The 23806-nt window shown below is 46.0% G+C and overlaps 2 protein-coding genes across 19 annotated transcripts in view; one reads left to right on the top strand and one right to left on the bottom strand.

Annotated features, from left to right (window-relative positions):
* NUP98 (nucleoporin 98 and 96 precursor) overlaps window positions 1-16881 on the bottom strand; it is a gene marked incomplete at its 3' end in the record, with an annotated part of 131561 nt that extends 114680 nt beyond the window's left edge. For 2 of the 5 annotated variants that reach the window (XM_079104680.1, XM_079104681.1), the window contains exons 1-2: window positions 16466-16881; window positions 16015-16099 (exon numbers count right to left, since the gene is read on the bottom strand). In XM_079104680.1, the coding sequence (XP_078960806.1) occupies window positions 16015-16099; window positions 16466-16568 (188 nt within the window). In that variant the 5' untranslated portion in view covers window positions 16569-16881. The remainder of the gene's footprint in view (window positions 1-16014; window positions 16100-16465) is intronic. The other 3 variants (XM_079104678.1, XM_079104679.1, XM_079104684.1) reach the window with 2 other exon arrangements.
* PGAP2 (post-GPI attachment to proteins 2) lies at window positions 210-23497 on the top strand. Of its 14 annotated transcripts, none has more exons than XM_079104820.1 (8): window positions 210-362; window positions 9943-10057; window positions 12248-12422; window positions 17302-17376; window positions 21696-21948; window positions 22089-22195; window positions 22828-22936; window positions 23115-23497. In XM_079104820.1, the coding sequence occupies exons 3-8, from the start codon at window positions 12258-12260 to the stop codon at window positions 23243-23245; spliced, it is 840 nt and encodes a 279-aa protein (XP_078960946.1). In that variant the 5' UTR covers window positions 210-362; window positions 9943-10057; window positions 12248-12257; the 3' UTR covers window positions 23246-23497. The 14 variants fall into 14 exon arrangements, with proteins under 14 accessions (XP_078960946.1, XP_078960939.1, XP_078960943.1 ...); XM_079104813.1 differs by having other exon boundaries at window positions 17302-17470; XM_079104818.1 differs by lacking the exon at window positions 210-362 and having other exon boundaries at window positions 9941-10057; window positions 17258-17470.
* The last annotated feature ends 309 nt before the right edge of the window (window positions 23498-23806 follow it).

Genomic DNA, 23806 nt, shown 5'->3' with positions numbered 1-23806 from the left:
CGCCACTCTAGGTCCGCCCTGTTACTCATTGGGCAACGAGTCTTTTGAAACCGAACGTGAGGGCGGACTTCGGGCGAAGTAGCTGGGGGAAGAGGCGGGGCATAAAGACTAAGGGGAAGGAAAAAGGGAGGAGCGATGGGAGGGACGTGGAGTCCCACCCCTCCGCCGAGGCGGTTGGCTGAGAGAGAGTCATGACGTCACAGGGGTCCTCGAAGTGGATTGGTGAGTGGCTAGATAGGTATACACGGGGTGTAGGAAAAGATCGGTGACGCCATACCGAGGCTCCGCCCCCTTCTTTGGAGCGAAAAGACTTCAACTGCGGAAGCTCGGACCAATCAGAGGGAAGGCCCCAGGATGGCTTGGTAACTATTCTACCCTTACCTTGCCCCAGTCCGCAGGCAGTGATGGGAAAGCTGCCTTGTTGCCCTGTTCCAGTTCCTAGCCATACCACGAGCAGAGCTGGAGGACCCTCCTGGGAGGCTCGTCTGTCCGCATAGCTTGTCTGTGGCTGCTCCGAGGCCCTAAATTCCGATCCGCTTCTCTCCTGACCCATGCCAGTACAGCACACTCATATCCCTCCTCAATTCCTAAGATAGACTTGACCCTTACAGATTCCCCATGGTAATGGTTCACTATAGGACCTGATACAAATAGACGATTCTTGGAACTTCTTTTTCATCTGCATTTTGAGAACTCCTACTTATTCTTAAAGGCCAGGTTCGAATGTTCCCATCTTCCTGGGATACGTTTGCTAACCTCTCAGCTTATTGGGCTAATAATGTTTGGGCAGGCCTTTGTAGTATCTTGTCCCTTTGTGTGCTATTATTATTTTCCAATATTTTGTGCCCATCCCTCACCCCCACCCCTCGGGAGGTCAGAGCTGCATTTTCTTTTTTATTACTGGGGATTTAACCCGGTAAAATGAACCAGGGGTGATTTACCACTGAGCTACATCCTCAGTCCCTTTTTTTTTTTTTTTTTTTTGAAGCAGGGTCTAACTAAGTTGCTTAGGGCCTCACTGAATTGCTGGGGTTGACCTTGAACTTGGAAGCCTCCTGTTTCAGCCTTCCCAGCCGCTGGGATTACAGGGTGTATATCTGCACCCTGTGAAAGCTGCATTTTCATCCTCTTGGTATCCCTTTCCTCCTGAGACCTAGCCTAGAGCAGAAACCAGAGGGAGAGGTGGGCATTTCGTAGAAATTAGACCTCTCCAGTGCTGCGGGTCTCACACGGAACAGCAGGAGCTGTGCTAAAAAAAGCAAAGTGTATGCACACTGCCTCTCCACCCACCTTCTCCTGGAACATCAATACAAAATCGAAAAATGATTTGCCAAAAACTTAGATGAATTCCTGAAAGTTTTCAGTGGTAGCACGGAATTAGATTATTGTTGAAAAGTGAAGTGGTTGTAAAGATGAAATAAGAAGAAACAGGATACTTTGTAGATGTTCAGTAGATACTTGAAGGAAGAAAAAAGTTAATGTGTGAATGACTGAATAGTAAGGCTAGTTTAAACATCCATCTGCAACCACCTTCTTCCAACTCCTTTGTCCAAACACCCCTGCTTTCCTTTCCTCTTTCTCTGCCTTTGCTGTACATTAGAAAAGTCATTAGAACTCACTGGATAGTTACAGTAGCTTCCTCACTGCTCTCCTTTGATTTCCTGTCCTTCAATCCTCAAATCCAACTGTTTAAGCCTCACCTCTAGTTTTTTATGTCTGGTGCCTAAGGCCAGGCACACAGAAGGTGCACTGTAGATTTTTGGTGCATGAATGAGTGAATTGGTTTCTTTAGTAGGGGATGTAGTAATAAAAGAGTTGAATTTTGGAATCAGAGAACCCCAGGTCTAAAGCTAGGCCAAACCATGTATTATATGAACTTGGGCAAAGTTTCTAACCCCCTGATTTCATTTCCTTGTCTGTAAAGTGGGAATAATAACTTCGTTTCATCACAGGGTTGTTGTGAAAATTAGGTGAGATAATATGGGTACCTGGTTCGTGGTAAGCCCTCTATAAAAGACAGATATTCCTTTTTTTTTTTTTTTTTTTTTTTTTTTTTGGTACTGGTGATTAACCCCAGGGGCACTTAATCACTGATCCACATCCCCAGCCCTTTTTATTTTTTATTTTGAGACAGGGTCTCACTAAGTTGCTTAGGGCTTCCCTAAGTTGCTGAGGCTATTCTTGAACTTGTGATACTCCTTTCTCAGCTTCCCCAGTTGCTGGAATCACAGGCATGCACACAGGCTTATTTTTATTCTTTAAAAAATGTCAAGGACCTCCTATTCTGAATATACTAAGACATGGATTTTGACACAGAAGGGGAACTCAGAAATGTGTCTTGAGTGAGTGAGCAGGTGAGTACCTTCAGTTCAAAGTACTTATAGATGTGCAGAAGCTGGACTCCTCAATGCATATTTGTGGGAAAACATATAGAATGTGAAATGCTTCAGGGAGGAATTTCCTGTGACCAGGGTGATTTGTAAGGATCTCTTATTAAGTATTCTGGTAGTCATGTGACCCACAATTCATCATTCCCAGGATCTCCTGAGTAGGGAAGAATATATTTGTGGAACAAGGGTTTCCTGGCCCACACATTCCTACTCTAATTCTCATTAGAGTTCTTCTGTTTATCATCATGTTCTTTCTTCCACTCTGAGGGTAAAGAATTTGGGGTATGTTCTCAAAAACTTGCCAAACTGATCCTTGTCCTGGACATCAGGGAGTCCAGAGATGCCCAGCTCAATACCATGCTTTGGCCAGCTCTTACTAGGAACCTCTAATTTCTTATACATATGACTTGAGGACTCATTCTATGCAACTATGAAAGATTGGTGCTCAGGAAGGAAACAGACCTGTAAGTACTAAAGAATCAATATTTATTGAGGTAAAATTCACATAACAAAATTAAGTACTATAAAAGTAAAGGAGCTGGGCAAGGTGGTGCCCCCTTGTAATTCCAGCTACTCAGGAGTCTGGAAGTGACTTTCTTTTTTTTCTTTGCAGTGCCAGGGATTAAACACGGGGCCTCGTGCCTTTTTAAATTTTATTTTTATTTTTTTCTTCTTTTTTTTTCAGATTTATTTTATGGTGCATTGGACAGAGCAGCAGAGCTGGAGTCAAACAGAGCTAAGTTCAAATCCTAGTTCTGTTAGATTTTAGAACTTCACAAATTATTTAACTGTTATGTGCCCCAGCTTTCTTATCTATGATATAGGTATAATACATCATATTTTATAAGATGATTGTAAAGGTCAAATAAGGTGATGGGATTTGCAAAGGATTGAGCATGTTTGGCTCATGGTAAACACTCAGTAAATGGTGATTCTCTTCCTCTTTTCCTATAACTTGACAAGAAAGGTTGAGGTTTATATATAGCATATAACTGGATTTTTAGAAATCTTGTGTAAATACCTTTGACTTTTTTTTTTTTTTTTTTTTTGCAATGGGGATTGAGTCCAGTGGTGCTTTATCACTGAGCTATATCCCCAGCCCTTTTTAAAGTTTTGAATTTTGAGACAGGGTCTCACTAAGTTGCTTAAGGCCTCACTAAATTGATGAGGCTGGACTTGAACTGGTGATCTTTCTGCCTTAGCCTCCTGAGTCCCTGGGATTATAGGTACATGCCACTGCACCTAGCTGCCACATTTTGTTTTTCCATTAAAACAGTTAATGAAGGGATGGGGTTGTGGCTTAGCAATTGTGAGGCACTGGATTTGATTCCTAGCACCACATAAAACTGAAAAAACAAAATAAATGTATCCATCTGCAACTAAAAATATTTTTTAAAAAAACAGTTAATGGACATTTGAGTTGTTTCCATTTTTAGCTATTATCAATAATGTTGCTAAAACCATTTGTGTACAATTGCTTGTGGACATGCGTGTTTACTTCTCTTGCGTTTATCCCTAGGAGTGGAATTACTAGTAACTTGTGGTTCACTTCTTCCCCCCATGTCAAATGCTTTATTTCTGATTTTATGTGTTGATTTTTTAAAATTGCTTTTTTAGTTTTTATAAAATATTTATTGAGGTAAAGTAAAAATAACATAAAATTAAGCACTATAAAAGTAAAGGAGGTGGGTAAGGTGGTGTCCCCTTAGAAGTCCAGCTATTCAGGAGGCTGAGGCAGGAAGATTGCAAGGTCAGCCTGGGCAATTTAGTGAGACCCTGTGTCAAAATAAAAATAAAAAGAGCTGGGAGGGAAAAAGAGGAGGGCTGGGGATGTTGTTCAATGATAGAGTGCCCGTGGGTTCAATCCCCAGTACTGCAAAATAAATAAATAATTAAAAATAAATTTAAAAGAAAAACAATGAAGGTCTGGGGATGTAGCTTGTGGTAGAGCACTGGGCTAGCATTCCCAAGCACCACACAAATAAATAAACAAATATACTTTTGGCTGGGAATGTAATTAGTGGTGGAGTACTTCCCTAGTTTTAGTGAGGCCCTGGGTTCAATCCCTAGCACTGCCAAAAAAAAAAAAAAAAGAAAAGAAAAAAAAGTGAATAATTTGGTAGCATTTAATCCATTCACAATATTTATGCAGCTACCCCCTCTATGTAATTTAACACATCTCATCATTCTAAAGCCAAATCCCTTTTCCACTAAGCTGTATCTTCCTGTTCCCTTCTTCCTCCAATGTATAACTACCAATCTAGACTCTGCCTCAATGGATTTATTTACTCTAAATATTTTATATAAATGGAATCATGCAATGTGTGGCCTTTTGTGTCTGACTTCTTAGCATGTTTTTGAAATTAATCTGGTTGTAATATATATCTAGTAGTACTTTATTCCTTTTCATGGATGAATAATATCCCATGGGTCTGGATATACTATATTTTGTTTATTCATTCTTTGGTTGGTGAACATTTGGGGTAATTCCATCTTTTGGATATTATGGATAGTCCTGCTATGAAGATATGTACAGGTTCCTGTTTAAGTACCTTTTTTCAGTTCTTCAGGGTATATACCTAGAAGTGTGATTGCAGAATCATATGGTAACTCTATGTTTAACTTTTTAGGAACCACCAACTGTTTTCCAAATTGGCTATACCATTTAATATTTTCAATTAGTGATATGAGGGGTCTAGTTTCTCCAAATCCTTGTCAACACTTATTTTCCTTTTTTTTTTTCCTTATCAAGTATCAACCTTCAGGCTGTACAGTAGTAGACAGGTCTTGTTAAGTTGCTTAGGGTCTTGCTGAGTTGCTGAAGCTGGCCTTGAACTTGTGATCCTCCTGCCTCAATTTCTCCAGCCCCTGGATTACAGGTGTGCCCCACCCTGTGCAGCTCACTGTGGTTTTGATATGCATTTCCCTAGTGATGTTGAGCCTCTGGTAAGAATGCATGTGGTAAACCAGGCATGGTGGTGCATACTTGTAATTCCAGTGTCTTGGGAAACTGAGGCAGGAGGAGCAGGAGTTAAAAGCCAGCCTCAGCAATTGAGTGAGGCCCTAAGCCACTTAGTAAGACCCTGTCTCTACATAAGATGTAAAAAATGACTGGGGATGTGGCTCAGTGTTTAAGCACCCCTGGGTTCAATCCCTGGTAACCAAAGGGGGGGGGGGGGAAGGAAGAAAGAAAAAAAGAAAAAGAGAAAAAATGCATGTGGTAATTGCTAGGGAGAGCACTAAAATAATACTACTATAAAAATGTAGTAGGAAAACTGGAATAATCAAAAAGAATGCCAGAAGGAAGAGATATAAATAACTAAAAAAACAATGAAAATCTTTTAATGCTAATCAGTACCTTTATAGGATAGCGTTATCTGAGGTAGAAGGGGAAAATAAGAACATTGTAGGCCACATAAACAGGGGAAGCAAAAGTAGGGCCAGGAAAGAATGCAGGGTATCCAAGAACACAAACTGGAAGGGAAAGGGGGACCAGAGAAAGTTCTACAGGACAATGAAGATTCAGTAACTGAATCAGGGTTCTGGAAGTAAATGGGTAAGTCTTGGGCGGGTAGTTTAAAGCCATCTAAAGAACATGTCTTGGTCATGAAAAAGATCTCTGAGAAGATCAAAGAATAACAATTCCTCAACCCAGGAAGGATTAACTGATTTTCCTAAGGCTTCCAAGGAGGCTGAGGCAGAGTTTGGCCTGAAGCAAGATGTCTTTAGCACTGTCTGCATCTCTGCCTCTTTACTTTCCTCAATCATGATCACGTCATCCTCCGCTCCTAGCAGTTGTTCTTCAGAAGACTTCTTGTGGTTCTTAAATATTTGCTTGATCCATTTAAATACTGCCCATCCTTCCAAACCCACTTCAGCTGGGCATGGCAGTGCACACCTATAATACCAGCTACTCTGGAGACTAAGACTGGAGAATCAAAAGTTCAAGGCCAGCCTCTACAACTTAGTAAGAGCCTGTCTCAAAAAGTAAAAAGGGCTGGAGATGTGGCTCAGTGGTAAAGCATCCCTGGGTTCAATCCCCAATACCAGGAAAAAGAAATAAAAATTAAATTAAATTGAATATTTTCTGAGTTCCTATTATACACCTGTCAAGGAATGTATGAAATAGGCGGGGTTTCCATCTTTAAAGAAGCTCCCAGTAAAGTGGAGGAAGAGACAAAAACAAATTATTTTGCTACATTGTGGTCAGAGCCCTAATAAAGGTTTGGTAGAAGGCATCAAATGCTGTTTATGGACCAGGGATGTGGGAAGATCATGGGGTTTGTGGGGGAGATAAGAAGAAAGTTGAGCAAACTTCATGGAAGAGTGAAGTATAACTAGAATGTAAAATTTGTGATTGAGGGCTAGGGTTGTGGCTCAGTGATAGAGCACTTGCCTAGCATGCGTGAGGCACTGGGTTTGATTCTCTGCACCACATATAAATAAATGAATAAAATAAAGGCCTAACAACATCTAAAAAATATAAAAAAGTTGTGATTGAAACATTGGGTGGCCAGTTCATGAAGGATGTTAAGTGCCACACTAAAGAATTTGCTCTGATCCTAAAAGCTATATAGAGTTGCTAAATAATTTATTTGTAACAAGGGAGGAATATGGTCAGATCTGTGTTGTAAGAAGAGCTGGTGTAGCTGAATTGGGAGGATGATAGACATGAGGACAAGGAGACCAGTGAAGGAGATCTCCTATAGGAGACAACTACTCCCATATTCTGATCCTGTCACCTGCCCCTGACATTTACATTACCACCTTGCTACTGGGGGTGGAACATCACTGTGAACATTTCAGTCTCCTTGGGAGTGTGTGGTCTGTATGTGTGGACAGGGAGAGTGAAGCAGTAATTGTGGCTAAGTCTGAAACAAGTATGTCCAGACTTCAGACAAACCCCACCAGGAGGGCAAGAAACTCCAGAAGCCCTCAAGAGTAGCAGCAGCTACTTGGACAATGGACAAATGCCTGTTCAGCAAACACTGAGTGCCTACTGAATGAGAGCAAGACTAGAAACTTAAGTGTTTATTCAACTTCTTTAGCTGTAAAATGGATTTCATCAAATTTACCTCACCAGATTTATTGAGGATAAAATGACCTAAAGTCCCTGGCACATAGAAAGAACCCCATCCTATTCTTCCACTTTTCATCACATAAATCATGATAGGTAAGTCTTTCAAACTGACAGGAGAAGAAACATATTCAGAGTGAATCAGTGACAACCAAGGTCAGATCATTCAGAGAAGTCTCAACCAGGATAAGTTCAAACTGTAGCTCACACATGGTTGTAATAACCATGCATTGGGTGTCTTCCACATTCCTGGCACCTTGCTTTAATTCTCACAACAACCCAATGATGTAGATAATCCAAAAACAATTTTACAGATGAAGAAACTGAGGCTGAGTGCAAAAAGGACCCACATTGCCTGGTCACCAGAGAAGTAAAGGCAAGATTAGAGAATGTCAAGGTTCAGGCATTCAGAGTGGTCTAGAGGCAGAAGGAAGGGATCCAAACTCAGGGAATGGTACTTGGGGCCAAAGGAGCACACAAGGAGCCAAGATAGGGAACAGGAGCCAAGACAGGGAACAGGAGCCAGAAGCAGGCACATCTAGGGTGAAGCTAGGCAAGGAGGATGACACGAAGTCCTGAGACAGGAAACCCAAATCTAGTTGTTGAAATCAGATGGAAGTGGTTCTTTTAAGTAGATTTTAGTAATCAATGTTCCCTGGACCCTAACTCTTAAGAACATGGTGGGGAGAATTCAAAGTCTCATTGTAGAATAAGACACCTGAGTCTGAGGAAAGCTCCAGACTTGAAGTCTCAATGAGTAAGTCCAAGATATGTCTGTGAATCCCCCACTAGTGCCTGCCACAGAGAGGGCCTAAGATGAGTGAACAAGACTAAATGCATGAAAAAGAGCTCTGAAAAGTTAACAAATTTGAGCCTGTTTCCCATTCTGCACAGTGGTATATGGGATTAACATTATATAGTGATTGAGAGAATGATCTCAGGTGCCAGGCTTAAATCCTTGTTCTGACATTTACTGACTGGGTAGGTGAGGTACCTTCTGTTTTCCATTGGGAAATGGAGATGTTAATAGTATCTACTTCACAGGATTTTTATGAAGATTAAATAACACATAACACGTAGAAAAGTGCTTGGGATATAGTGGGTGCTCAGAATGTTAATTATTGCTTTGAGGATTTAAATGGGAAAATGTGATGGTAACCATGTCTAGTTCAGAAATCTTCCACCCACTGCAGGAGGGGCTTTTGTTCCCCTCACCCTGGGTCTTTATGGGATAGAATAGTCTTTGCAAAGGGAGCCAGGGGCCAGCGTGGGGAGGGATTTCTAGGGATCATCCCTCTCCTTGTGGGCGGGAGATCCGTTCTCCCTACGCTTTGTTAGACAGGATAGGGCGCCCTCTCCTGATCAAATGTGGGAACAGCACTGGCCCAGAATTTTGGGGGTGGGCCTCACAGGGTCTCTTCCCCAGGCTGAAAGGCCCCAACACCCTCTGAGGAGCAGTTTGGAGGAGGGGCGCCGAGGCTGGGGCAAATCTGCCTTAATGTTTCAGAACGGCGAGGTGAAATCATTCATTTAGAATGTGGGTGGAAGACGAGAAGAACTGGGGTCAGGGAATGATAAAAATCAGGGCCCTGTTCGATTAATTTTATGTTCTTTCAACAGGTGATGGGACGCGGCAGAGAGGTAAGGTGACAAGGTATTTTATCCAGCACTTCACATCTGGATGACCGGGCGCATCTGACTGTCCTCACGTTGCCAAAATGAGTTGGGGGGCGCGGTGGCGCACGCCTGTAATTCCCGCAACTCGGGAGACTGAGGCAGGGGGATTGCAAGTTCAAAGCCAGCCTCAGCAACTTAACGACATGCTGTCTCAAAACACACACACACACACATACACGCACACAGAGGGCTGGAGATATGGCTAAGTGGTTAAGTGCCCCTCCGGTCAATCCCCGGTACCAAACCAAACCAACCAAACAAACAAAAACAAGCAGAATTAGTGGGGCCGATGAGGGCTGGAGAGGTATAGTTTGTAGAGACACCCGATTAAGAGGGGAGAGCCAGGGGTCTGGGTCCCCAGAAGCCGGGAGGAGCCTACAGTCGGTGCGGGCGCAGTTTCCTCCCTAAGTTCCGCCCCGAGCGCGCCGGCTCCGCCCCGCGCCCTTCTAGCTCCCGCCGGCCCCCAGCTGCTAGCCCCCTACTCGGCGGGGCCTCCCCCTGGGAGCCCCCCCAGTTCCCGGCTTGCGCTGGTGCGGCCTCTTCGTCACCAGTGCTTGGGTGAGTACGGGGATGGCTGTGCCCGCCCGCGGGGCAGCCCCATTGGGGAGCTAGGCCACGCGGTCCAGCCTCCACAGCACCGGGCCGAAGCTCTCATGTCCTGGTGCCTGCCCTCTTCTCGCACACACTCCGTATCCCAAGAACAGCGTCTGTCCCGACGTTCTGAACTGACCTCCTTCCTTCCCTCCCCAGCATGGGCGAGGTGTGCGGGGATTAAGCATGCCCCTCTTTACTCCACAGGGCCTCCTGGTCAGGATTCCTCCCAGGTGCTGCGGATGGAGGCGTGGGGTAGCCTTGGAACCCCGTAGACTATTTTCGAATCCCAGCTCTGCCAGTAAATAGCCTGTGACTTTGAGTAAGTGTTTTTAACCACCTTAAAGACGTTTCCTCTTCTGTAAAATGGAAACACAAACTGTAGTGCCTACTTCATAGAATTATAGTAAGAATTGAAAAAGACAGTGTATATTAAGTGCTAAACAGGGTGCTTATAGGCAGCCATTAAATGTGGTGGAGGCGTCTGCTGAGAAAAATCACTAGGGACTTTGGAAAGAGGTAGGAATACTCTTAAGCAAGCAGTTTTCAGTTAAGTAGTATGTATGAAGAAGTTAAAGCTGTTTGGGGGCAAACCTATAGGTAGTGAGCTCCCTGTCCTGAGATGTGAAAGATAGAGTGACTAGTTTGGAGGGACTTTAAAAGCAATCTAAACTGTCTGATCTCCTTGTTGCACAACTGTGGAAACAGGCCCAGAGTGGTTAGGTGACTTGCCCAAGATCACACAGTTAAAAAGGAGGCCAGACATACCTCCAAGAACAAACTGGAACAGACTGTCCTTTTTTGTTGTTTGTTTTTTGTTTTGGAAACTGTACCTTGAAATAACCTCATTACTCCCCTGCCTGGGACAGGGCTTGTTTGTTCCCTGAAAATTATCTAGTCTTCAATTAGGGAATCCCAGGGGTTCCTGAGGGACCTGAAGCTGTAGGCTTTGGGGAGGGATGTTGGGAGGATGGACTCCGTCTACTCCAACTATAGAGTCTGGGTTTGGACTGGGTGGGGTGCTTTCCATCTAGGACCCTGAGAGACTTACAGTCCATACAGAGATGATCCAGAGAATGTATTGGATTTGGGAGGGTCACCAGAGCCACTTCCAACTCCCTGGGGATATCCCTGACTACCTCCCCACCACCCAGGGAAAAATGAAACTTGAGAACTTGGGGCAGGCTGCCTGATTCAGCCTGGCAGAAAGGCAGAAGCTTATCCACTTGGATTGTTGTGGAGTGCCAGGAGGCCAACCTAACTGAAGTCAAAGTTCAACCTGAGGGTGGGACCTGAGGGTGGGGCCAGGGATAGTTAGGACTTGATTTGGTAAGGCCTTTGAGACCAGAAGGACAGGTTTTTTATGTATCTGGAGCCAGCCCTAACTTGGCAACATGAATTCTAAATTCCAGACATGATTTAGCTTAGGCCCAGCTTTGAAAAAGGACTTTTCTCCCTCTGCATCTTGGTTTCTCTGTCTTTACAGTGGGAACAGGACTGATTGACTAATCTATGTAGGATTTGGTTTTTCTATTTCTTCCTCCTTTGGACAGCTACTCCTTTTCCCTCCCTCATTCCAGTCTTAATCTGACCTTTCTGCCCAGAGTTCTGACCCAGAGAGGAAGGGGTCAAGAAAGGCCAGAGTTGCCATGTGTAAACTTTTCAAGGGCTCTGTACCTCCCTACTGCTGGTTTTCCATTTACATGACCCTGAGTAGATACCTGCCTTGATTTTCCCTATTTACTGAGGGTGGTTGGGCTAGGATTGTTGGTGTTATTCTTAGCTATTATGGTTCTTGACCTTAGATACCCTCATCTGAGGGAGAAATCACTGTTCTTAAGAGCTCTCCTGTAGTCTCAGGGAGAGGGTGGACTGGCCCCTGGGCACTGGGAAGCCTCCAGAAGCTGACCAGGCAGCTCTCTCCTGCAAACAGCAAGCCTAGACTAATGCCATGCCTGATTCTGCAAAGCCTTTCACCCTCAGAGCACGTGAGGCAACAGACAGGGACAAACAGGAGTTCGAGGTTCTCTCAGCTTCCATGGAGGCCCTGATGTTGTGAACTGCTGTGCCTGCACACAGAGCATGGGAAGGGACTGGAGGTGCAGGAGGGCCCTGAGCCAGTGAGTGAAGCATGGAGGCTGGGCCTTAGGCTCAAAGGCTTGGGGGAGGAGATGGGCTATCCTGTTCACTGGTTGGTTTTAGAAACAATGAGAGACTAGATAAACCAGCTTCTATAGTCCTAGGCCTGTAGAGCCAGGCAGAGGGGTGAGGAGAAGGTTTCCCAGTCTGTTCAAGCTTCATCCTACTCTACATTGGGTTCATTATCTTGCCTCTGAAATTGAGGCTGAGTATTGAGACTGACTCTGAGTCAGTCTTCCTTATCCCTGGCAGAAGCTGTTCAAATTTAGGATACGTTCTTCTCAGATTCCCCACCTGACTGAGCACAATGGCTGACATCACTGAGTCCCAGCCCACTGTATGGGGCCCTGACAGCACACCACTCCATCCCCAGGTCTGACAAGATGTACCAGGTCCCACTGCCACTGGATCGGGATGGAACCCTGGTCCGGCTCCGCTTCACCGTGGTGGCCCTGGTCACAGTCTGCTGTCCACTTATCGCCTTCCTCTTCTGCATCCTCTGGTCCCTGCTCTTCCACTTCAAGGAGACAACGGCCACACACTGTGGGGTAGGGCCTGGGGGGGGGCACTTGTACCTCATATTCAGGCCCATTTAGATCTATTTTGGATCCTGGTTTTATTTTGACAGGATTAGCCAGCTTTTTAGTGGGGCCCATAAAATATACTGGGCTTCTGGTGGGGGGTTACCTGAAAATTGAGGTCTTAAGGATTAAACTCCTTCCACCTTCACTGGGGTTGGGGCCACTGAAAATGGGCAGCCTCCAAACCCAGAACCCAATCATTACTTCAAAAAGGGCACATTCGGGAGCCCCATCATTTTCTGGAATATTAAAAGAACAGGACTGGGCTAGAGGGCATTTTGGGTTTCATAGTGGCACTGTGGGCTTGTACCTGTCTTTTTGAGAATGTGATTCTATATACGTGTGTGTGTGTGTGTGTGTGTGTGTGTGTGTGTGTGTATGTATGTGAGAGAGAAAGAGAGAGGATTATATATAATGACTTTGAGCGGGGTTTGCATGTGAAAGAAAATCTTACCAACATCAACATGGGAACCCAATTAAGTGCATGTGTATATGTTCTGGGACAGGTCGCATGACCTGAGGCTCCACCAATGGTCATCTACCTTCTGGATAGGAATACGGGGTATCTGGGCCATGAAGACAGGAGAGTTCTTTCTCTGTAGGATATCAAAGTAAATAGGGTAAGACCTGCATTGAGCTCTGCTATGTTCTTAGTTCATCCACTGAGACCCAGAGATTCACTTACCCATGTTTGAAGTGAGGTTGAGCCAGGTACAGTGATGCATACCTATAATCCCAGTGACTTGAGAGGATGAGGCAGGAGGATCAAAAGTTCAAGGCCAGCCTCAGCACCTTAGTGAAACCCTGTCTCAAAACAAAAAGGACTGGGGCTTAGCTTGGAGGTAAAGTGCCCCCAGGTTCAATCTCCAATACTAAAAAATTAAAATAAATAGTGAGGTTGCTAATTCCTGTTCTACTCTTTTCCAGGGCTAGTATAGGCTCTAGATAGTAGAAGGATGAGAAAGCAGTTTGGGGAATATGGAGGGTAAGGGGCAGGAGGATGAGGAAGAGATTGTTAGCCTTAGAGGAAGAGGAAGTTAGCCTTAGGACTCCAGGTAAGAGGCAGGACCTGTACATGGACCTTTGGGCTAGCCTATGAGAGAGTTTTGAAGGCCCCCAGCTAATTTCTTTATTTCTATAAAGAGTATCTGCTTCAGAGAAAGAAGTGGAAGTAGAAATAACAGAGAGGTCTGGCTAGGAGTTTGGGATGGGACCTACTTCTTTTGTTCATATGACATGAAGTTTTCCCTCTGATCTGTCAGTGAATAGACATGAGCCTTTGAGTGTGGGCACCTAGTCTGATGAGATCTGATGCTAGGAGCTATCAGAGGAAATTTGACTGGAAGGAAAGGGAGTGACCAGGTGATCTGAGGGGAGAGGATTACTCTTCTGACTTAGTGATTACTTCAGATAATGCATCAAATGTTCCCATTACTCTGGCAACTCTGGTTCATCCCACAGAGCTCTACCAGGATGTCTTCTCCTCTAGAAAGCCTTCCCCTTTGGACAAACTTATCACTCTTTCCTCTGGGTGCTTACCGTTCCCTGTATTATCTCTCATATACTTCTATCATATTATATATTTGTATCTGTCTTTCTCCTTGAGGGTAGACAATGCATCTGAGTCAGAATGTATTTATTGAATAAATGGATAGAACCCCCCAACCTAATGCCCCAAGAAAAGGAAGACATGGTATAAAGCAGTCAGAGTCTGATCAAAATTATAATATTTATACATCATATGGCATTAAACAGAGTAGGCTGTTTGCTCTGACACTTGTGGCTAGCCCTGAGGGCTATGGGATTAATGACCTCAGCATACCTAGTATACCTATTATCCATTCTTGGCATACCTGTTGGGAAACTAAGGCATAGGTAGTTGCTGGAGGTTACTTGGTCATCTGGAGCAGTAGTAGGTCTACCTGGGACTCCCCTGTTTAATCCAATTGGTGCTTTTCATATATGCTTTGAATTTCTCATCTGGAATATTCCAGGAGCTGAGCATGGTGGTGCATGCCTGTAATCCAAGCAACTCAGGAGGCTGAGGCAAGAGGATCACAAATTTAAGGCCAGCCTCAGCAAATTCAAGGCTAGCCTGGATAGCTTAGCAAAATGGTGCCTTAAAATTAAAAAAATGAAAAGGGCTAGGGATGTAGTTCAATGTTAAAGCTCCCCTGGGTTCAGTTCCCAATACCTCTCCCATCCCCCAAAGTAGAATATCCTAGGAATGGCCAAACCTAGGAATGAAGAAAGCAACCTAGCACAACACTTTTATAATTGATGACTTTTCCTCTGCTTGCACGTGCCCTGTGATGGGATTTCCTTCCTCTTCAGGTAACCTGTTCTAAGGAGGCATAGTAGGTAACAATCTCTCTCTCTTTTTTTGGTACTGAGATTGAACTCAGAGTCACTTGACCACTGAAGCACATCCCCAGCCCTTTTTTATATTTTATTAGATAAAGGATCTCATTGAATTGCTTAGTGCCTTACTAAGTTGCTGAGGCTGGCTTTGAACTAGTGCTCCTCCTGCCTCAGCCTCCGTAGCTGCTGGTATTACAGCACCACACCCACCAACAATCTCTTATAATGAGCATAGATAGTGAGCATAGATTTTTTTTTTTCTTTCTGGTGAGTCTCTGCCCTGACCCTGGCTCTGCTTTGATAGCCATGGAACTGTTCTTTTCTGGCTTTAGGTCAACCTGCAGAGATTGAGAAGACAGCAGTGGGGCTCCCTGAATATCGTGTGTGTGTGTGTGTGTGTGTGTGTGTGTGTGTGTGTGTGTGCGCGCGCGCGCGCGTGTGTGTGCGCGCGCGCGCTTGTGTGTGTTGCTGTGTGCTGGGGATTGAACCCAGGGGCACTCTATTGCTGAGCTACATCCCCAGCCCCACCTTTTTTTTTTTTAAACTTTGAGACAGGGTCTCACTAAGTTGCTGAGACTAACCTTGAACTTGTGATCCTTCTGCCTCAACCTTCTGAGTTGTTGGAATTACAGGAGTGTGCCACAGCTCCTGGCTCCTTAGGAGGTGTTTTTAGATAGCATAACTCTAGTTTCTTCAGGCAACACTCTCAGAATATGGCCTCCAGGCTTCTCCCCACCCTGAACATACCTTTGGATTCAACCCAGTTGGTAACTGCTTTCTGTGCTGGTCCTTGATCTGGACATAGGACTTAAGGTAGCCTGGGTGGTATAGGCAAAAGTAGGACTGTTCATTCCTGTTTGTGACTGTTAGACCTCTGTTGATGCAGCCTGAGCTGCCATTAGCTGTTTCCCTATAGGTACAGGCAGGACGCTGATGTCTCATATTGAGATCTGCCTAGATTTCTTTTTAATCCTGTGATTCTATTATTATTATCAGAGATTAGCCAGTTCTCTAATGAGGTACAGCACACATACTTGGTTCTGCTCCAGTCAAAAAGGGTCAGATCCCATTCTGTTTTCTCTCTTTCCTTTTCTAGAAATCTGCATGCATCCCTGGGTACAACCCTCAGAGAGGTCCCCACCCCCACCCCTGGCAAAGAAGCTGCAGCGAACTGACCTCAACCACTATCACTTCTTACCATTGCAGAGTGTTCCAGGATTTATGATGTGGCCTTGTTGATCCTGGGAAGGCTGTGTGCCTGGACAGGCGTGGAGAACTGGGCTCTGTGGGCGGGAGGGCAGGCCCTGAGGAACTAGGGGTGGGACCCTCCTGTCTTGGAGCAGTCTCAGTCTGGCTAGAGCCCTCAACTCAAGCCCCGGATTCTTCAGCACCCAGTGTGAGTGTTGCTTAGTGAGCCCCCCCCATCCCTGATGAGGAGGTGAACTAGTAGACTGGGGTCTCCTTAATGAAGGGAAGTGTAAGTCCCAAGGGGAGATTTGATCTTAGGCCTTTTACAAAGTCATTTCTGTCTGCCTTATCTTTCCCCAGGAGGGAGCCAGCTTTAGGGGTCATAGTGGTCGGTGCAGTAGGGGATTCAGGGAGGGAGAAGGGAAAGGGAAAAAACCCAGCTCCGTGGGTTTATGTCTGACCTGGACAGAGGCTTCCTGGGTCTGGCTCGGCACAGAAGGCTGATACTGAGTGAAGAAGGTTTCTATGATCCTCAGATTCCCCCGTCTTTGGATTGGGTGACATAGTCTTCTTAGATGGGGAGACAGGGGTCTGAACCTTCACAGGGACCCTGATATTCTGGGATCAGGGTGCTGATGGCCTGAGGCTTGGCTCATTTAGACCCTGGGGGTGGGAGGGCTGGTAGCCTATGGCCCCACTGAAATAGGTTCTAGGACACTCCCATTGTTCCTAGTTGAACTTGATTGAGGAGGAGGAATGTGGTCAGACAGGGTGAGTGGGAGGGCTTTAGCCGGTTCAGGCCAAGGGTCCTTTGTTCAGGTTACTTGGCTTGAAGGAAGCCTTAACTTAGAGCCTTAAGCTGTACAGTGGCAAGAAGCCTTAGTCCTCGGGTTTGATCCGGGTACAGTTCTGAGCCTCAGTCTCCCTTTCTGTGGGATGGGAATAATAATCTTTCCACTTCTAATTCTTCTCCTCAGTGACTGTGAGGGTCGTGAGAGTGAGGTGATCCTTCAGAACTCCCAGGTCCAGTCCCCTGGAAGCTCTATTGCCCAGGTTCTTCAAGAGGTGAACCTAGAGTTTCAGTGTGCCAGGGTATTCCTAAGAGCTGCTCCTGTCCCATCTCCCACTGTTCCTCAGCAGTCTTCCTTTCCCCCTTATGTCCTCTCTATCATTTCTGCTCTGACTCTTCCTTCTACTCTGAGGAATCAGCTCTGGAAAAGGCCCCACTTTCCAAAGTCCAGATATTTCACCAGGCCCCAAGTTGTGTCCCTTGCCCTTCTTGGGCCATTTCCTACAGGATGTTCTCTGCGGCCTCCCAGCCCTTGGACCCCGATGGAACTGTGTTCCGGCTCCGCTTCACAGCCTTGGTCTGGTGGGTCATCACTTTCCCTGCGTTCGGCTTCTTCTTCTGCATCATCTGGTCCCTGGTGTTCCATTTTGAGTACACAGTGGCCACTGACTGTGGGGTGAGTGCCAGGCTCCCTAGCACCTGGGTCAGGGCCAGGATAAGAGATAATGGTAAGGCAGGAATTAGAGAGTAGGAGAGAACTAGAGGGTCAGAAAAGGGAAAGGGATAAAATGAATGATGGAGAATTTGGCAGTAGAGAATCAGAGTGGATATAGATTCACAGTCCTCCAAGAGTTTGAAGAGGATTATAGAAAGTTCAAAGGAGCTGGGTACAGTGGTACACATCTGTAATCCCAGTGGCTCAGGAGGCTGAGAGAGAAGGATCACAAGTTCAAAGCCGGTCTCAGCAACTTAGCAAGGTCCTAAGCAATTTATCGAGACTCTGTCTCTAACTAAACAACAGCAACAAAAAAGGCTGAGGATATGACTCACTGATTAAGCACCCCTGGGTTCAATCCCTGGAACCAAGAAAAAAAAAAAAAAAAAATCCAAAGGAGTTGGGGCAGGGGAGGGTTGATATGGGAGAGAAGGGAAGGGGTTGGAGGACTGGGCACAAGAGATCATGAGGAGGTAGGGGGTGGTGCTGAAAAAAGACCAGACTGCGAAGGAAGCTAGGACTGAGAAGGTACAGTTAGGCCCAGAGCCAAAAGTAACAGGTGGGCTTAGCCCTACTCTGGAATCCTCAAGCTTTGTTTCTCCACTGGTAGCCCTAGGCCCCGCAACCTGTGAGGTCCACTCAGGGCTCTGCTAGCTGGAAACCTGGATGAACTTCTTACTTCCCAGATCAGTCCACTGGTTCTTTCCTGAGGGACCAGGGGTAGAAGTTCTATGCCAGTGGCATGGAGTTGAAAATGGACTTGCTCTCAGCATTTCAGCATTTCATTCCTGTAAGAAATAGTTCTTGGACACAAATATAGTGAGTTGGGATTTTTTTTTTTTTTTTTTTTTTTTTTTTTTTTTTTTGGGCGGGGGGTGCTGGGAATTGAACCCAGGGCCTTGTGCTTGCAAGGAAGCACTCTACCAACTGAGCTATATCCCCAGTCTGGGATTCTTGAGATAAAAGGGAATAAAGGGTTTTCAGGGCTCAGAGGAATCACCTACACCAACTTGGACAGTGGGGAAGACTGACTTCCTACAGGAGGGGCATTGTTGTTGAGAGATGAGGGGATGTGAAGAAAGATCTTTATGAGTGCCAGGCCAACAACTTTGAATTTTATCTGGAGGGCAATGGGGAGCTTTGGAAAGATTTTAAGCTGGAAAAGGGACATGATTAGATTTGTCCTTTAGAAGATCATCTTAGCTCCTGAGTGGAGAAAAGATTTAAGGGTAGGTACAAGAATAGGGATGCTAGTGCAGTGACTCATACTGTTGGAGACCAGTGCTAAGATGGGGACTGTGAGGATAGAGAGGAGAGGATGGAGTCCAGAGAGGAACAGGAAATAGAATTGACAGAAATTAGAATTTTGTTTAGTTGGCAAGGTGTAGCTAAGGCAGCAAGGTAGGTAGAGAAGTCATTTATAATTTGGGGGGACTTTTGTCTGGGACCAAAGGAATGAATCTAATGGTAAAAATCAGGAATTCTTGGAAACCTCACTTTGTGAGTTTGTGACCTACTGCCCTGTCAGAAAGGGGTTTTCTACCCTTTTCTCAGTACTTTTAGCTCTGGGCTCATGGGAAGATTTGGAGTGAGCCGTGTACCTGGTCTCTGTTAGCTCCTGTTATTGCTTATTGCTGGCACAGTTGGTGAGTGGGCAACTTATGTGCTGGGAAGGGGGGCAGAGGTGGGATATATATATATATATATGTATATATGTGTATATATATATATATATATATATATTTGATTTTGTGTGTGTGTATGTGCATATGCACACATGTGTACCTGTGTGTGAGTGTCTATGATGGAAGACAATCCCTGCTCTTAGAATCTCATCCTAATCTGAGAGGACTTTGTGAAAACAGATAGCAGTCATAGGCCCTGACTCTCACTTCCTCTGAGGCCTGCCCCTAACTCTGTATTATCTACCCAGTACTTGTTCCCAGCATCAGTCAGGGTTCATCACCTTTGAATGCTTTGAACTCTCCCAGTCAGGCTTTAGGTACTGGTCCTGTTCCTCTTAAAAAGTAGCTGAGATTAGGGAGCAGTCTTCAGAATAAATATTCCAGGAATTTGAGGCAACACTCTGATTAACCCAACCGAGGGGAACAGAGAGGCTGAAAAATCAAGTAAGGAGACTGGGAGGCTCACTGTGTCTGGTGTCCCACCTTTCAACCCATTAACAGGCCTTCCTATGCTAACTGGCCATGTGACTCACAGCCTTCTTGCAGTCTGTTCAGGGAAGTCTATCTTCTGTAATCTGTCATTTATTATACCTACTGGGTGCCAGACACTGCAGATGCTTTACATTCATTAAATGTAGAATTTATAATCACTCTTCAGGGTAGGTGGTGTTATACCTGGGTTACCAATGAGGAATTTGGAACTCAGAGAGATGAAGTGCCTTGCTCAAGGTCCCCCAGCTAAGTTTGGATGCAGACCCATCTTTATGAACCTCCAAAGCCTCCTGCTGTCTCTTCCCTGATTATTCAGAGTGAGCATCTTAAGCTATGGTACCTCAAGCCATGGCCTTGAGAGCAGTGACTTCTCTTGGTGAACTCCATACTTCGCTTCCTATGACAGTGCTGTACTTAGCTTCCTCCACACTTTTTTGTGGAGGCCGTGCAGTCCCCAACTGATCCTACCCCAGGCCTACTCCTCTGTGAACTGTCTCTAATTTTGCCCACCTTCTCAGTAGTCTGGAGACCTATTCGGCATCTCTACTGGAGGAAAGGAAGGGTCTTTCAGAGCTCCATCTCTGAAGTCTTGTTCCTTCGACAGGGACATTTCCTTGTTGGGTCACTGGCTTCTGACACTGCCCTGGCCCTTGTTGAGAGTTTAAAAATGTCTACGGAAGCTGGGTGTAGTGGTGCATGCCTGTAATCCCAGCAATTTGGGAGGCCGAGTCTGGATGATTGAAAGTTCAAGACCAGCCTCAGCAATTTAGTGAGACCCTGACTCAAAATTAAAAAAATAAAGAAAAAAGAAAAGAAGGGCTGGGGATGTGGTTCAGTGGTTAAGTGCCCCTGAGTTCAATCCCTGGTGCCAAACCAAACCAAACAACAAGAAAAGGGTTATGAAAAGTGTGGGCAGTGGACTGGCAACTTCCAGTCTTAGAAACTTCTAAAAATGCAGGTGCTTGGGTTTCAAACCTGCATTTTCACACATTTCCCCTGTGAGTTGTATGCATTAAGTTTGCAAAGCATTGCTCCAGGGCAGAAAGTATTAAGAGATGCTCCCATTCCTGGATAACCTGTTTCCATCTCAAGTACTGTTCACTTGTCCCATGTTGTCTCACCTCTAATTTTAAGCAACACCGGTCCTTGAAGCCTCTTCCTTCCTCAGCCTGCAGTGAGGTTGCATTTCCTTAAGGAATGAGGAGTTCCAGGTATTGAGAAAGATGAATAGGGGAGATGCACAAGAACAGGGCCAATTTCTCAGACTATACCTGGTTAGAAGCATCCACTTTCTTTTTTTTTTTTTTTAAAAAAAAAAAAAAAAAAAAATATATATATATATATATATATAATTTGTCAATGAACCTTTATATATTTATATACGGTGCTGAGAATCGAACCCAGTGCCTCACACATGCTAGGCAATCGCTCTACCACTGAGCCACAACTCCAGCCCCAGAAGCATCCACTTTCTTAATCAGGATCAGAATACCCTTCTGGCCTAGCTCCCCCAGGATCTCACAGCACCCTGTACCACTGTGGCACACTTGCTGCGAGGAATGAGTGCACCTGGAAGCAGTGAGAGGAACGGCTCAGTTAGGTAGCGCTGTTCTAAGGAAAGTCAGAGAGTCTGTGACATCTCTGTCCTCAGGACTGATCCTGGAGTCCCGGACTCCTGGGACTCCCTTGGGATCTTGAGACACAGCTCTAAGGGGATAGGCATAGGGAACATCTGAACCTATCTACACACCTGCACAAATGTGCAGATTCCAATTTGTGGGGAGATGGAGAATGCCTGCTCTGCCCCTACACAAATCTCACCCTGGCTGGGGAATGAAAACCTGCACCCTGGGCCCATGACCTGGAAGGGAAGGTCTCTTGGGAGAACTCTTGGAGCACCTGAAAGGAAACTTCCTGGAGAGAAGGGGCTGGAGCAGAGCCTGTGACTATGATAGATGGGGTGGGCAGGGCCAGTGGAGGCCATGCCCAGACCAGTTACAACTTTCTAGGTGCCCAATTATCTGCCCTCGGTGAGCTCAGCCATCGGCGGGGAGGTGCCCCAGCGCTATGTGTGGCGCTTCTGCATCGGCCTACACTCGGCACCCCGCTTCTTGGCAGCCTTTGCCTATTGGAACCACTACCTCAGCTGTGCTTCCCCGTGTCCTGGCTACCGCCTGCTCTGCCGCCTCAACTTTGGCCTCAACGTCGTGGAGAACCTCGCACTACTAGTGCTCACCTACGTCTCCTCCTCTGAGGACTTCAGTGGGTGATCCCACGGCGGAGGGGTGGAGATGGGTTTGGGAAGGGGACACAGCCTGCCCCTTCTCACACACAAACCTTCCTGTGGAAGGGTGAGGGCGCTGCCGGCTGTGTGTGCTCCCCATCCTCCTCTCTCCCTCCAGCCATCCATGAAAATGCTTTCATTGTGTTCATCGCTGCTTCCCTCGGTCACATGCTCCTCACCTGCATTCTCTGGCGGCTGACCAAGAAGCACACAGTAAGTCAGGAGGTACGGTCTACCCCTGTTGGGCTCCAAGGGGCCCAGAAGAAAATCAAGGACATCTGTCCTCAGGATGCTGGTAATGATGAGGTGGGAACTGAAGGTCTAGAAGAAACCCTGGCAGAGGGGTACTGGGTTTGGGGCTGAAGCATGGAGACAAGTGGGGAGTGGCTCATTTGTCAGAATCTAGGACTATATTTGGGTAGTGAAGGAGATAAGAATAAAAGAGATGGAGACTCCAAATGGGGGTAAAATGAGTAGTAGCAGCCAGGCTCCAGTGGGTTAGGAACAGGGTCAGGGGACTGCAGTCTATAGATTCTACCCACCCACACACATGCCTTTCTTTGCCACATAGTACCTGAGGGGTGTTGGGTTGGTGGGTGACTCCATGTAACTTTTATACTCCATCTGCCTGAAATGGAAGGGGCATGGGATACCACTGCTCCTTGGGCTCATCAGTCCCCCAAATGCAGGGATGTGAACATACTCATCATTCCTGCTGCCCATGTCTGTACCCCCTTCAATGACCACTATGGGAACCAAGGGAGGGAAGACCCGGCCCTTAGGAGCTGGGGCTAAGAGGGGAAGCTGCCCACACATATCCAATAAGCTGCAGAGTGATCAGACAGCCCACCCCCTAGGATCGCAAGTCCTACAGCTGGAAACAGCGGCTCTTCATCATCAACTTCGTCTCCTTCTTCTCGGCACTGGCTGTCTACTTTCGACACAACATGTATTGTGAGGCTGGAGGTGAGGCCAGGCTAGGATCCATAGATGGTCATAAGTGACTTTGGGGCAGTTGTGATGGGCAATAGTCTTGGGCACTGGCTGCCATTGCGTTCCATGTAGTGGGATGGTGATTTAAGAGGCTCCTAAAAGGAGGTAACAGGAGGTTCACCAGGTCCTATTCCTTGTGTCCTTACAACAGTGTATACCATCTTTGCCATCCTGGAGTACACTGTCGTTCTTACCAACATGGCGTTCCACATGACAGCCTGGTGGGACTTCGGGAACAAAGAGCTGCTCATAACCTCTCAGCCTGAGGAAAAGCGATTCTAACACCTTTGCTGCTGGGAGAAAGCAGCTCACTGCCTAGAAACAAGAAACCACTCTGGCCTTCCCCATACCCGTGTCCTCTCTGGGTCCTTCTGAAACTGGGGATAGGGAAGAAGGGCAGCAGGGCATAGGACAAGGCTGACCCCAGGATTACTGGCTTCTCTTCAACCCTCACACAGCCACAGGGGCCTTCAAGTAACATCATTCTAAACTGACAGGCCCCAAGAAGCTGAGCTGGAAGGAGAGCTCCACCACTTGGTGCTAAAAAAAGTTCTGAGGTTTATGACCACCATCCAATTTTTGGCTTTTACTGAGGTCAGGGACTACTAAACAGTGGCTGCAACTTCAAAACCACAGCCATTTCCAGGTCATTCACTTGACTAGCGTCTAATGATCTTCCATGCACATCTAGGCCTGTGGCTATAGTCCCCTGCTGAGTTTGCTCAAGTGTTTTAGTCCTGACTTCACCTCTTTTATTTAGTGTGGGCCCTAGGGTGTGCACCCTTACCTATCTGAGCCTCAGTGTGTCCATGTGTATGATGGGGGGAGGTGGCAGTGTTTGAT

Source organism: Sciurus vulgaris, assembly GCF_902686455.1.
Source record: "Sciurus vulgaris genome assembly, chromosome: 11".
NCBI classification, from domain to species: Eukaryota; Metazoa; Chordata; class Mammalia; order Rodentia; family Sciuridae; genus Sciurus; species Sciurus vulgaris.
The sequence above is the reverse complement of the archived record's forward strand: the minus strand, read 5'-3'. Positions and strand labels throughout refer to the sequence as shown.

What these genes read in the sequence shown, in the direction of transcription:
- PGAP2 (XM_079104818.1), top strand. Translation starts at nt 12,258, where the DNA reads ATGTACCAGGTCCCACTGCCACTGGATCGGGATGGAACCCTGGTCCGG. An exon ending in CAACGGCCACACACTGTGGG is followed by an intron (nt 12,423 to 17,257) that starts GTAGGGCCTGGG and finishes ATATTTCACCAG; the next exon opens with GCCCCAAGTTGTGTCCCTTG. An exon ending in CATGTATTGTGAGGCTGGAG is followed by an intron (nt 22,937 to 23,114) that starts GTGAGGCCAGGC and finishes TCCTTACAACAG; the next exon opens with TGTATACCATCTTTGCCATC.